Source organism: Jaculus jaculus, chromosome 11, assembly GCF_020740685.1.
Source record: "Jaculus jaculus isolate mJacJac1 chromosome 11, mJacJac1.mat.Y.cur, whole genome shotgun sequence".
NCBI classification, from domain to species: Eukaryota; Metazoa; Chordata; class Mammalia; order Rodentia; family Dipodidae; genus Jaculus; species Jaculus jaculus.
The window spans coordinates 125,256-140,313 of record NC_059112.1 but is presented as its reverse complement, the minus strand read 5'-3'; the positions used below and the strand labels follow the sequence as shown (position 1 = coordinate 140,313).

The window sequence follows — 15,058 nt, the reverse complement described above, 5'->3', positions numbered from 1 at the left end:
ATATGAATGACTTTTAGAAATTTTATATATAATCTTCCTGCATCACTGGTAGTTAGATGGAGATGCAAAATGTGAACAAGAGAAAATAATATAAAACTAGTACCTCAGCAATTGCCTAGTTCCTATCACAGCCCATTAGTGGTGAATAAGTTGTTGGGATTGGGATACTTGTGCCCATATCATACTTAGTGAATTGTGCAACTGCCCTGGGTCAATGGAAGGTGATGTTGTGAGGCCTGGTTGTCTCCTCCTGTAGAGGAGAGGGTTGTCCAGACTGAGCCCAAGTGATTTATTGGGATTTTCAATTGAGACAACATGAGGTTTGTCTGGATGCTGTGCTAAAGTGCCTTCAAAAAAACATTTTCTATCTTGGATGTTTATAACCACAGAACAGGTGGCTAACCAAAGAACCCAAGAGACCTTTTGCAAATTTGCCTCCTGAGTCTTTGTATAGGAGGGACTTATTTTCTTGGAATTGTTTTGGAGATGGTTCAGTACTGTCTGAGCTGCTGCCTACTATGGAGTCCCACATGTATTTGTATATGTGATAAGACCAAATACAGACCGCAGAAAAGGCTTCTAATTACAAACTTAACTTCTAGCCAAATTAGCATCATTTAATCTGGTCCTTCAGGCTTGTAATGTCACTCTGTTTTTTATTTAGGATAACCATTCTGTTTGCATTAATTTAGATTATTATTACATAATTAGAATGTTATTTAATTTGGTTCTGAAGGGTTATAATGTCACTCTGAGGGTACAAGCATTTTTGCACACACAAGTTTAGTTAGTTGAATCTTGAAGTGCATCTCCCAGAAAATAATCCTATAAAATCAAGCCTTCTCTATGGTTATTTTTGTTTTTGTTTGTTTGTTTTATGAGGTAGAGTTTCACTCAAGACTAGGCTGACTTGGAATTCACTATGTAATCTCAGGGTGGCTTTGAACTAATGGCAGCCCACCTACCTCTGCCTCCAGGTGGACTCCATGGTGGATCATGCCTTTAATCCCAGCACCTAGGAGACAGAAGTAGGAGGATAGCCAGCATTTGTGGCCACTCTGAGACTACATAGTGAATTCCAGGTCAGCCTGGGCTAAGGCAAGATCCTATCCCAAAAGCATTCATTCTCATGCACAGAAATAGAGAAAAGGAATGTTATAAAACTGAATTTAGGGGCTGAAGGGATGGCTCAATGGTTAAAGGCACTTGCTTGAAAAGGCCTGTGTACAAAATGGCACATGCATTAGGAGTTCCATTTATAGAGGCAGACGGCTCTGTCATGCCCATTCTCTCCCCCTCAAATAAGCAAATAACTTGGCCATTGGATCCATTCAAGTTCATACAGCGTTGAAGAGTGCTGTGCTAAGAGTCCAGAATCCTAGTCCTACTACTGCTCACATCCTTAAACTATCTGCATCTGGACCATCTTGTAGAATTTGAAATTTTGTCTTTTCTTTTGCCCAGCTTTCCCATCTGTGACATACATGAGAAATTTTTGGCTGACTATTAATGTGTCTTTGGTGCTGTGTTGTACTTTTGACATACTTGTCTTTGTGCTACATAGATAAAAACAAAATTGTCATTTTATTTGAGCTTTAGTGTGGTAAACAGCAGTTTTATCTATCTTTGGAACAAGAAGGATAGAAATGATATGAACAGAAACATTATGCAATTTCATGATGTCATCCTTGGTTTGTGGATTTTGAATAGTCTTCAGGAGACATATGAAGCAAAAAGGAATGAATTCTTGGGAGAATTGCAGAAGAAAGAAGAAGAAATGAGACAAATGTTTGTTATGAGAGTGAAGGAGAAAGAGGCTGAATTGAAAGAGGCAGAGAAAGAGGTAAGATGTCTGTCCTCCAAGAGGCAGAAACCTAAGAGAGTTTTTTTATTAATAATTGACATTCATAGAATTTCACACTGATTCAGGTGTGACTTTCTACATCCATCTTATCACAAGAATGGCATCCTAACAAGCAAAAAATGTGGGCTAGATTTTTTTTGTCCCATTTAACAGATGATAAAGTGAGAGGCATAAAGTTCAAATGATTTTTGTAGTTACATACCTAACTGGAAGTGAAGCCATAAAGCCTTGCCATACAACTGGGTACATGACTTCGGGTTAGCGTTTGCAATCTCAGTGCACCTATAGCAAGAAGGAAGGTGGGGCAGAAGAGTTTCCTGGAGGAGTTAGGACCAACCTCCCAAAGAAAAGCAGACGGAAGGCAGGGATCGATTGGATATTTGTCCCGACCTCCACATGGATACTTAAGTAACACATACACAATAAATGAATAATTTAAAACTAGGTCTTAGGTTTCTAGCCTTGATCATATCATCTTTTTTTTTTTTTTAGGTAAGGTCTTACTCTAGCCCAGGCTGACCTGGAATTCTGGAATTCACTATGTAATCTCAGGGTGGCCTCGAACTCATGGCAATCCTTCCACCTCTGCTTCCCGAGTGCTGGGAGTAAAGGCGTGTGCCACCATGCTCAGCCTGATCATATATATGGGTTTTGCTGTTTTGTATTCCCTTAATTTACAAAGCTTTTATTATGAGACTGGCATTCTGCAACTGTTGTTTTGTTCTGTTCTGTTTTTGCAGTACTGGGAATTAAACTCAGGACCACCTTTAGGCTAAGCAAACGCTCTCACTGAGTCATGCCTCCAGCCTTGGGTTTTTAGTCTTATTAGTTGATGTATCATACTAAACAAAGGTGGGCCCTTTGGCATTGTCTTGTTGATGATATTGAAAGTGAGATACATGTTCCATGTCTATGACTAAATTTGTTCCATTCTACTGTGGCACTTTCTGAACCCTTTGACTCCACCAGGGTTCCCTGCAAGGCCAAAATCACTGCTTCCTAGAAGTTTACATGGGTTTTTATTTATTTATTTATTTTACCAGAATATTCCACAGAATGTGATAGAAGAGAAAGAGGGAAAGGACAAATGAAGGGGCAAGAAAGAGGGAGAGAGGAACACATAGACATGTGTGTCTGCTAATAGTACTTGACAACTTTTTATATTATTTCATCTTTAAAAGACTGATTAGTCAAAGAAGAAAGTGTGGGGGAGGGAGGGAGGGAATTAACACGGGATTTTTTAATAATCATGGAAAATGCTAATAAAAATTTTGAAAAATTAAAAATTTTTTTAAAAAAGACTGATTAGTGCTTAAGGCACTTGCCTGTGAAGCCTAAGGACCCAGGTTCCATTCTCCAGTATCCACATAAGCCAGATGCACAAGGTGGCACGTGTCTAGAGTTTGTTTGCAGTGGCCTCTATATGCACATGTACACCACATACATCAGTGAAAAAGAAAAGAGACTGCTAAAACATAGAGGTTATTTGCATTGCTAAATACTTAAAATGATTTTGTTATAAAGAAAGGAAAATTGAGCCTTATTTATCCTTGGTCTTAGCCAAAGGGATGATGGTTAAGAATTTAGCCGGGCATGGTGGTGCATGCCTCTAATCTCTGAGTGTAAGGCTAGCCTGAGACTACCTAGTCAATTCTAGGTCAGTCCTACCTGGGGGAGGGGGCAATTAGCATTTTGTGTCCTCCCTCTTTTTTTTTTTTCCTGTGGTTTCTGATTGTTGTTGTTTCAGTATGAAGGTCAACCCAGGGCCTCATACATAACAGGCAGGCCTTCTGCCACTAAACTATACTGCCCAGCCCATGATTATGATTTTTTCTAAAATTATTTGTGAGGAAGGAAACAGGCAGATAGAGTTTATGAGCATTCCAGGGCCTTTTGCTGCTGCTAACAAACTCCAGATGCATGCATCACTTGTCTTTACATGGGCACTGCCATTGAACCTGGGCTGGTAAGCCTTGCAAGCAAGTGTCTTTAACCACTGAGCCATTTCCCCAGCCCATTTTTATTTTATTTTTAATTTATTTTGGAGGTAGGATTCCACTCTCGTCCAGACTGACCATTCACTGTGTAGTCAGGGTGGCCTTGAACTCCTGGTGATCCTCTTGCCTTTGCCTAGCAAGTGCTGGGATTAAAGGCATGCGTCACTATGCCTGGCTGGTTTTTTGTTTTGTTTTGGGTTTTTTTGTTTTTTTTGTTTTGTTTTGTTTTTTTGGTTTTTCGAGGTAAGGTTTCACTCTAGCCCAGGCTGACCTGGAATTCACTATGGAGTCTCAGGGTGGCCTCGAACTCTTGGTGATCCCCCTACCTCTGCCTCCCAAGTGCTGGGATTAAAGGCGTGTGCCACCACGCCTGGCTCTGTTTTTGGTTTTGAATTCAACCTGTCAAGAGCCGAAAAATTGCTCAATAAGTCTTATTATTTAAATGGATAATCCATATACATATATGTGTGCATACATACATATGGAGAGGTGAAGAGCATTATGTTACCATAATTTTACATATTGATAAAGGACCAGAAGTACATACATACTTTTACCACTAGGAGGAATTTATTAGGACCATGGTTAGTTTTTACCTTCTTTCATTTTTATTTACTTATTTTGAGAGCAACAGACAAAGAGAGAAAGAGGCAGAAAGAAAGAATAGGTTCGCCAGGACCTCCAGCCACTGCAAATGAACTCCAGATGCATGTGCCATTTTGTGCATATGGCTTATGTGGGTCCTGGGGAATCAAGCCTCGAACTGGGGTCCTTAGTCTTCACAGGCAAGCACTTAACTGCTAAGCCATCTCTCCAGCCCTTACCTTCTTTTTTTAATTAATTAATTTGTTTATTGGAGAGAGGGGCAGATAGAGAGAATGAGAGCACCAGGTCCTCCAGCCAGTGCAAATGAACTCCAGACACATGTGCCATCTTGTGCATCTGACTTATATGGGTTCTGGAAAACCCGAACCTTAGGCTTCACAATCAAGCACCTTAACTGCTAAGCTATCTCTCCAGCCTAAGATTTTACCTTCTTTATGCTTTTAAAAAATGAATATGTACCTTATTATCAAAAAGAGTGTTCAAAGGATGTTTAGCCCCAAGGTGCTCAGGTGACAGAATTGCTTAGCACTCTGAAGGATGCTTCTCAGTAACCCCCACTTCTCAGTAAGCCACTCAAATGGTACTTCACACCTTTCGTAAGAGCCAGTACAGCTATATTTTTATTTTGCATGGATCCACACAGCCCTACATCAGTAAGATTTTTATTACTTTCATCAAGTCCATCTTCTTTTTCAGCTTCATGAGAAGTTTGACCTCCTCAAGAGGACACACCAAGAAGAGAAGAAGAAGGTGGAAGACAAGAAGAAGGAGCTTGAGGAAGAGGTGAATAACTTCCAGAAGAAGAAGGCAGCAGCTCAGCTACTACAATCCCAGGCCCAGCAGTCTGGGGCCCAGCAAACTAAGAAAGACAAGGATAAGAAAAAGTAAGCAGGTGTTACACCATCTACTGGGGACCTCTAACAGTTTATTCCTTTCATGTCTACTTTTCCTATTTACAGACAAAAAGCAAGTCTTTTACCAGAAAATAAAAGCAAGTATTTTCTCTACAGTGCAGAGAAGATGACAGAGGTCTTATAAGCATTTTCTAAGGGTACATAAGGTTTAACTTATAAAACTTGACCATGCTGACAAACAGTAATGGAATAGCCTGTCATCTCCCATAGTATCTTGTGTACTAATACTAGGACTCTCAGAAACGATAAATATATTTCTTTTCAGTTAAGATAATTCTCATGACTCTTGGTAAAAGAGCATTCCAAAATCACAATTGTTAAGATGGCTTTTCTACTCTGAGTTATGAAGTATGACAAGCCATTTTTGTTCCCAAACTAGTGAATGAGCACTAGTTTTCCTCTAAATTCATCAAGCTTGAGAATTATCTTATTGTGAAGTATGGTGAAAATGACCATCCAGTTAGCACACCCCTGCCAACTCTCAAGTCAAAACTATACCTACACACAGAGCATTTTAAACAGCCTTGATTACATGTGCCAAAGGGTCAGATTGCCAGTGGGGGATTTGAGCTTCTTCAAATTCCTGGGGTTCAGAGCTTGCCTTCAAATCACTTTGAAGACTAAAGGGGCCAGTTTTATTATAGTAGCTGTCACTTTGACAAGTATGGTCCCCAGAAAGCAGTTGGAGGAAACTTAGAGTTGCCCCATAGCAAGCCCTCAGATGTCTTCCTCCTCCGATCCTGCTCAGCACTTAGGCCAGTTGTATAGCAGCCTAGAGCTTTTATCAGGATTATTATAACCAAGGTGCTAGAGAAAAGTAAACAGGTAAGTACACATTAAAAATGTTGGTCTTCAAGCAGGGAAAGAATTATATTTCTTAAAAATAGAGCACATAGTATTGATTCTCTGCATAATACTTATTGAGACTGTCACAGGGGGAAAAAGCCAGTCTGGTGCTGTTGCCTGCTTAGTCCTGGTTAATGTGTAGCCCCTAAGCAGTTGCATAATATTGCTTATAGCAGAGATCATCATTCCCTGCTGCAAAGAGAATGTTATAGCATGCTTCATATACTTAGATTTTCCAAATAATTGAAACAGGAGAAAATGTGTCCAGTGAACAAAGGAGCAGGCAGCTTTTCTAAACAGAAGAGTCCAGAGGTGCAATTTTAATTAGAGTCAGTATAGACCAAAGTGACCAAAGGGGTCCAGTGACCCAAACTTTGGTTAAACTGGAAAAATTCATAAAGAAACGCTCAAGATTACAACCAGTTCAATTAAACTCTTTGCAGCTTGGTATATGGGAAAAGCATCTGACATTGTCAGTAGCATTCCCACACAGAGAACCAGAGACTACAGTGAGTCTTCAGTGCAAACAAGTGAAAGCCATTTGGCATTGATCCCTGATCCAGACTCTTTTAGGATAAACATGGGGGGGTACACATACATATTTATGTGTATACATACACCCATACGCATGAATAGAAGAGAAAAAAGCTGCTGACTCACAGCTTAGGAAAACCAAAGTCTAGGTTTTCTTACCTTGAAGCACTGAAGTAGGAAAAGGTACAAGTTTTAAATTAAAGCTGCTTATAAAAGTCCAGCAATGTTAAAAGAATATATAATGTATACTGGATGTGCCTTTTAGTAATAAATCTTCCAAGAGCTGTTCATTATTGTGCCTCCATGAAAAATTCTGTTTTCCTAGTATAGAGATCTTCCTTATCCTTTTCAACATGTTAGGTTATGCCTTTACCACTGTACAATGCTTTTAAAGTTTACATGATATCTGTGTTGAATTCTACTTTAGCTTTATTTAGATATTCTCATTCATTATTAATGGCATTACATTTGACTCACAGTATTCATCAGGTTCTATGCCTGACAGTGGCAGGTATTTTGCCACTTCTAGGTTCTTATTTCCATACCCACTTGTGTATATTGAAATCAAAAACTAGTTCAAGACCTGAACTGTAAAAGGTTTTTAAAAATAGAAAAAATAAAATAAAGTAAAATTCTTCTTTTTGCCAGTGGAATGTCTGGCTAGAGAGGACCACAGAAAGACAGTCCCCAGGGAAACCAGAGAAGCACTTTGAACAGCTTGAGATATCCTTCATCCTCATCATAGGTGGAGCAGGTGTGAGATGCACATGTCTCTTAGGAGCTAGCTTTGTTGGAGAAGAAATATTCCAAAGGAATGCTATTTACCTGCTATATGCTTCTACTGCCAATCTTAATTTTTTAAAATAGTTTTAAATTCTCCCTCTCTCTTTCTCTCTCTTTTTTTTTTTCCTATTCTAATGACACTCCTTTTTTAAAACATAGGTAAGGCTTTATACTTATTGACCTAAGTGGCATGAGAGAGAGTATATATTTCCTAAGATTACAAATAGAACTAACCCTGGCACTGCCATTAGCTGGACCCCACCTTCTGCCATCTCTGGCCATCAAATCACTTTCCTCGTTTGTGGCTACACCACAGTGGTGGGACTGCCTGAGGGTAAGTTGTCCAGTGGACAGTGTCCATCACTCCTCAAAAGCACTGTTGCCAGCAATCATTTGCTGATTAAGATAAATCTCTCCTAAAAGAAGGTTTTTTGACTTTATCATTTTAAACTTGTATGTAATACTGTACTTTATGCAACTATCTACTCACTTTTTAAAAATAAAATTCTTTGTTTTTGCTAAGGAATAAAACTGCATGTTTTTTAACTTACCTAGAAGTAGCCAGTAGATCTTGAGTTTGGCATTGCTTTGGACCTAAGAGATGGGGAAAGCTCCTGGCATTGCTATTGCTCTAACCATGTTCTTTTTCAACCCTTCCCAATTAGATTAGCAGCATATCTTCTATTCACTGTATTTTCCTTTGCAATTTAGATCTCTTCTTCAAGTCATTTGTATAAAGGCATTCATTGTATGTTTATTCTCTGACTCCTGCACCAACTCAGAAATGAAAATGAAGTTTCTATTTTTACTAATGTGATAATCATTCCTAATAGACCATGGTTTGAGTTGTTTGAGAAAGCAACCAAAACAGTAAGTCCTTCCACTGGACCATGCAGTGGTTTGAAGAAGTCACTCACAAATTCTAAATTACATGCAAGTGGAAACTAACCATGTGTTCTTTAATTCAGTGTCAAATTTTTGCCTTTGCTTGTCATGTAGAATACTCGGAGTTTTGTTTTTAATTTCTTTTGGTTTCATAATTATTGCATGAGCATTCACCATCACTGAATGCTGGTGCTGGCACTCCTAATTTTCCTTTCTTTTTATTTTATTATTATTTCTAACTTTTTTGTTTTGTTTTTTAACTTGCAGTGCAAGCTTCACATAAAGCCTGGCAAGCCAAGGATGTTCCCGCATTTACCTGCTTTTGCAGTAATAGTATATGTCTGCCATCTGTGTCCTTTTGTTTTATTTTATTGTTTTACCCTTCCCCAAACACCAGTAACTCTTAATTCATTTTGCTAAATGTTGTCTGGTGGTAGAATATGATAGAACAAGGGGATAACTGCAAATGCTCTGTGCAGCTGGACTTTGATTTTGGAAAGTAAATGATTTGCCTTGTATGCTTATCCCAAATGGCAGCAGGAAGCATGCCTGTTACTTGTACATTGCTTTGGACCAAGGAAAATGGGGTAAAATGCTACCTGTACATCTGATGTGAAAACTTCTCACCACCTCAGCAACTGAACTAAAACCCTGAATAGCCATGACAATTTGCATTTTCTTGATGATTCATCTCATGAATATACAACTGCTGTAGACCAAGGTAGATTTGTAAGTAGGCACAATGGTGGGTGACCATCAGAGATGACTTTACACTTGCATCAGTTTGTCATTTTAATCACTTGTATTATTTGGCCAAGCTTGTGGTCTGTTCAGACTGTCTTAGGTGTTGAGTGTATATCTGAATGATCACTTCAAAGCCTGGCCAAGCTAGGATGGATAGGTGTAAGAAAACAACAATTACATTTATGTCTATCAGTTTGTTCTTGACTCACAGGTCTAGATCTAAAGATCAGGTTATATAATACTACTTAAGTAGAAGAATCTTCCAGTAAGAATGATAGGATTCACACAAGCTATGATATACCATTTATAGTAAGGGATCATACACAAACACACTTGTATTTGTTCTGAGTGGGCCAAGAAGAATACCTATGACTAGATCCCAGGATATGGGTACTTCTAATAAAAGTTTTCATAAATTACAAGGATGAACTTGCCCTAGATAGTTCAAATAGAAAATTGCTATAAAATTCTATTATCTGCAGCATAAGTTAGAATCAATTTAAGGTAAAATGGGAAAGAACATGATTCAAGTAAGTAGAAATTGAAAAAAAATATATTTAAACTGTAGAAATTCAGCTTCAGTTCTATCTTGCTTGCTGGTGTTTCCAATATAGTTGCATTGAAGGATTTTCCTCTCTTGTGCTCTCAACATGATTACTAGCTACACATGTTCTTTGTTACCTAGTCCCACTGCCTCATCCAGGACTAGAATTAACCCATATGCCATGACCCATCCCACCTGCCTGATTTGTAGAGAAGGGCATGTTTTCTGTCTTCCACCCTTTTTTTTTTTTTTGACACTTATCCTTTATCTTCTGGCTTCTGCCTGCTAACAAGATTGCCCTAGCTTTCTCTCTAACTCTTGTAAGTAACTGTTGCTGACTTCACTCAGACCTTTCCCTCTGCATTTCCCCTCTAACCACTACTTAGTTATATACAAACAGTGGAATACTCTGCAGTCCTCCTTCCCCAACACATACTTTTTTTTTTTTTTTTTAAGTTAATAAGATCTCAGCAAAGTTCTGCCCCATCCCCCTTTGGCCCCAGTTATACCGAAAAGGAAGCAATTTCATTAATTTATTTAGGCTTCATTGGGCAAAGTAAAGAAATCAGCTTCACTGAGGTGCAAACCAAGCTGGTTTAGAAGCTGCAAACTGGGAACGACAGTAGCTGCCTTCACAGGTTGAAGGAGGAACTACGAGACTGACACTTTTGCTTTGCTTTTGCTTTTTCTAGCTGGCTATGGAGCAGCTGGGTGCTAAATGGCATGCTGACTAACCATGGCATTTGCTCTTTTGCTGGGCACCACACAAGAGCTTAAATATTTGTGTTGTGTGCTTGTTCCAACCACTGCTTAAGTGTGCATTTTTGTGTCTTATAATAATAGAAGGTACCTCTTTAAATCCTATTTCTTGCATACCTAAAAGCTTTTTTTTAAGTGAATCTAACAACAAAAATCATCCAGCTGACTTGATTGATTTTTTTTGCATTAAATTTTTTCACAGCAAAGTAAATTGTATGGAGAGTCAGGGAATAAGAAGCCAAAAGAATTATAGAAGCTTTATAAAAAATGTGTTGCTTCTGAAATTTTTTTCTCCCACTGCTCCCCAGCCTTGTTTAGTTTGTTATTGCTGCTCTCTTTTCTTTCTGTATCTATGCCTTTTTTCACAGTAGTCCTTGGCTCTGCACGGAATAAATGATACCCTCAAATCTAATTGGATGTACTTTCACCTTTGCATGTAAGTATAGAAGTAAAACGTCTTTGAGATTTTTTTCTGTTTCAAATTAGAAAAAACACATGGGATAGATTTTTTTATTTTTTTAATTTTTTGAGGTAGGGTCTTGCTCTAGCCCAGGCTGACCTGGAATTCACTATGTTGTCTCAGGGTGGCCTTGAACTCACAGTGATCCTCCTACCTCAGCCTCCCAAGTGCTGGGATTAAAGGCATGTGTCATCATGCCTGGCTGAATTTTTATTTCTTTTGGAGGGGTTATGGAGACAATGATTTGAGTAGTCTTTTTTTAAAAAGTTAAATATATCTATAAAGTGGCCACATTTATATTTTTCTCACAATTTATACTTTTTTTTTTTTTTTTTGCTTGGTTTTTCGAGGTAGGGTCTCACTCTAGTCCAGGCCGACCTGAAATTCACTATGGTGTCTCAGGGTGGCCTCGAACTCATGGCAATCCTCCTACCTCTGCCTCCCGAGTGCTGGGATCAAAGCGTGCGCCACTATGCCTGGCTATAATTTATACTTCTTGATCCCATTGTCAAAGTCAGTCATGTTCTACATATATAGTATCATGGGAGTAAGAAACTCACCTTTCACTAGAGAATGTCAAGAAAAAACATTTATGCTAGGCTGCCTTTATTTATTTATTTATTTATTTTCTTTTTTGAGGTAGGGTTTCAGCCTAGGCTGAGCCGGAAGTCACTAAGTGGCCTCAAACTCAATGGTAATCCTCCTACCTCCATCTCCTAAATGCTGGGATTAAAGGTGTGCACCACCATGCCTGGCCAGACTGCCTTTCTGATCCCATATATTTGGATCTTGGTCAATGGTCTCTCCCTGGTGCTAATTGCACAGTGGTTCTTTCTTTCTGTCTTTTTTTTTTTTCTTTTTTTTTCTTTTTGCCAGATAGCATGGTCTGACTTCTTTCTACATCTTTTGCTCAAACATGAGTATCCTTTTCGTTTTGGTTCTCCTATAGATTTTTTAAACATTCATATGTGCTACAGGGTATGATGGGAAAACTTACATGAGAGTATTTTGACAGTTCAAACACTGTTTTCCCAATTTAGACTGTATAATTGGTCAAGGTTTTGTCCAAAAGGACTGTTATCATCCAGGGTAATTGTCTCATGTAATTCTGGGCACAGGCATCTTGTTACCTTGCTTCTCTGCTTTGCATCTCACCAGCAATAACATTTTCTCTTCATCTGTGTACCTCAAATGAATAGTTTTGGCTGCCTCACTTTCTTACATTTCCACAAGTGTTCTATAAACTATTGAGTTGGGTGTTAAGTCATCTCTAACCCTCATCAGACTGTCTCTGTGTGGTCCTATCAGAACTCTTCATTTAGATCCCTTGACTTTGCCATTGTCTCCTGTCAAATTCAGTTTTCAAAATTCCTCATTCCATTCATAGGACAGTGGGGATTATGACCTAGTTTATAAATAGGTATGAAGGGAATTAAAAAAAATTAATTGAAAGCTGTGAACAGCATTAGAACTTTAGCTATTTCTTGATTTTAAAACTTGCTGATATGCCTTAAACTGTAGTTGTAGATCTTTGTCATTTTGCTGTTTGAAAATAACCAGTGTTTTCTAAAACTTGTATAATCTTTCAGTGTTAATGCAAAATCATCATGTATGTAAGTTGCATGTTAGACACTTGTTTTTTAATAATTGTATTGATATGAAGTATATCATTTATTCAAGTATGAAAAATATATACTCAGAAATTTGCTGAGTAATTTGGTGTCTGTTAATGTAGAGTGGTAACAGGTTATCTATGCATATATCACTAGTGCCAAGACATAAAGCAGGGGAAATATATTTTTACCCAAACATTGTTCTGTGTGCCCTTTTGTGAGTTCTTTATAGTCAATGCTTGATATGCCTATATACACATACATGCTTTTTATATCAGATCAAAGAAATGGGGTGACTGTTGTTTCTTGCTTTCTTGCCTTGTGTAGTGGACTTCAGTCCAGCTGTTTGGATGGCTCTAGTTTCTCTGAGATACTTGCCTTGTGGTGTTCTGTATCTCACACACTTTTCCCACCACCCTCCTCTCATTCCTGTCCCCTCCAGTGCCCAATAGAAACATCCTCCTCTCTCCTTGTCCTGGTACCCACACTGTTGCTGAATGTCTCTAGCTGTGATTGGTGACATCAGCCTTTAAACCTCACACTGCCATTGTTTCACAGCTAGTTCTAGAAAATAGCCCTTTTTTATTTGTTTTGCTTTGTTTAAGGCATTAAGAACCAAATTTGAATCTGAAACCTTTTTTTCTCTCTTCTGTAGCTTCTTCTTTATGTAACCATCCTGTTGACAAGCCCTACTCTCTCCTAATGGACATAGAGCATTAGAAGAGCAGGAGCTGTCTGTTCACACGTGTTGGGGAAGAGTTACCTCATTTCCACCATCGCCTCCTGTTCTTTATAAGTCTGGGTCAAATATTGCATTGCTATTTGTATTTGTCAATGTCTGTTTACAAACCACTGCCTTCTTGCTGCTGAAGTGACTTCATTATCAAACATACTAATACTAATATTAATTAAAAAGAAATTGAGTGAAGCAGAGAACTTGGGCCTAAACCTAAGGTCTCATGCTGGAATCCTCTTGCTTAGCTGCCATGTTCTTGAAGCTTCTGATCCAAGAACTTGTGGATAAAGAGAGCATGTGTACCACCTGAGGTGGCCATCATCTCTGGGATAAACTTGATTCATGGTACCTCCTGACATCTATCCCATGAGCAACACTCTTAGCCCCACAAGGATCCTCTACCACCATCATGAGAGCTGGACAACACTTTCCTTCCTTCGGTTAGCTTTGTGGGCAGTGTGGGGTGCTTGGTGTTTGGATTTTATTTTTTCATTTGATATTGCATGAATATAGGTGGCTGAATTTTTTCCCATTCATGTGTCCTATTGATACAATGTTTTTATTTTTCAGCTGATCATCCGCCTCTTGAGAGAAAGAAGTGGGATCCTTCTTTTAAATTCGGGAACCATTATTGTTTTGTTAGACTCTTTTTCTGTTATCTGCATCCCTTTTATAAGTTATTTTGGGATTGGGATTCTGGTTTATTTTTAAGGAGAGGTGGAGTCCAGCTAATGAGTTCTGCTTTTTCTATTTGTTATCCAAGTTTACTTTTGGTTTCAAAATTATGCCAGCTTACCTCAAGGGGAAATATAAGTTAATTTTATAAATAAGTTAAAAACTGTTTAATATGTTCTCCTTATCTTAGATGCAATCTTAAAATCCCCTTCTTTGTTACTAGGGTTTTGATCTACAAGTCTCATTCATGTTTAAAATGTGCCAGTGTTGGATCAATGACTTTCTGCCTCTGGGGCTCAATTTATATTTAAAGATATCTTAAGATAACTTCCTAGCCCATCCTTGTCTTATTATTTGTTGATACACTGCTCTCTTTTGTGTCTACTTGTTTTAAATCATAACCCACAAGTTCCAGACCATAGGAAACAAACCTCAAACAAGTACATATCCCTGCCCCTATAATTGCATCATTAATAATGGCTCATTACTAACAACAGCATCATTCACATGGTCTCAAGTGGCCTATGTAGCTTTCTCCACAGTCTCTGCAGAAAACCTGTTAGGAATCAAAGAATTTGGACAAAATCATTTAAATACTTCCATCCAAACATACACTTATGCCAGCTGAGTGAGCCTGAGTCAGATTCAGGGCCAGACTCAGAAATGGTGATCACCTCTCAAAGTCATATCTATTGTAGAGCATGGCCATGCATTTTAAGTTACCAAGTTTACTGTTTGTCTGTAGCTTTGCTATTTGCATCTTCATTTTTCAGCCCTATAATAATTATATCATAAATATACTGTTGGTGAAATGAGTTGTGTTTGAATCAAGATCCTTTGGAGAGGTCCTCTCCATAAGAAAGGTAACAATGCTTCCATTGGCTAGTGAAATGATGAAGCCACGATAGCTACTGCTTTAATTCCTGAAAAAGGTTACTTAGAGCAATTGGGTGAAAATGTGGCAAGCTGCTTTTCTTTACTTAGAAAGCATTACTAAGTATATGTAAAGTCAGATTTATCTGAGCTAAGTAACCAAACATGGGTCAAGTGTCATCCCTTCATATCATAGTAAGCACAGAAATCTAGAACTGTGACCAG

The 15,058-nt window shown here is 38.4% G+C and overlaps 1 protein-coding gene across 4 annotated transcripts in view; it reads left to right on the top strand.

Moving 5' to 3' along the window:
- Nucleotides 1–14,287, top strand: part of Septin11 (septin 11) — a 110,872-nt gene extending 96,585 nt beyond the window's left edge. Inside the window, exons 8-11 of one of the 4 annotated variants that reach the window (XM_045161700.1) lie at nt 1,711–1,843; nt 5,164–5,351; nt 10,845–10,912; nt 13,205–14,287. In XM_045161700.1, the coding sequence (XP_045017635.1) occupies nt 1,711–1,843; nt 5,164–5,351; nt 10,845–10,869 (346 nt within the window). In that variant the 3' untranslated portion in view covers nt 10,870–10,912; nt 13,205–14,287. Of the gene's footprint in view, nt 1–1,710; nt 1,844–5,163; nt 5,352–8,696; nt 11,264–13,204 lie in introns of those variants that run through there. The other 3 variants (XR_006639596.1, XM_012950220.2, XM_004664890.3) reach the window with 3 other exon arrangements.
- Nucleotides 14,288–15,058: the final 771 nt, after the last annotated feature.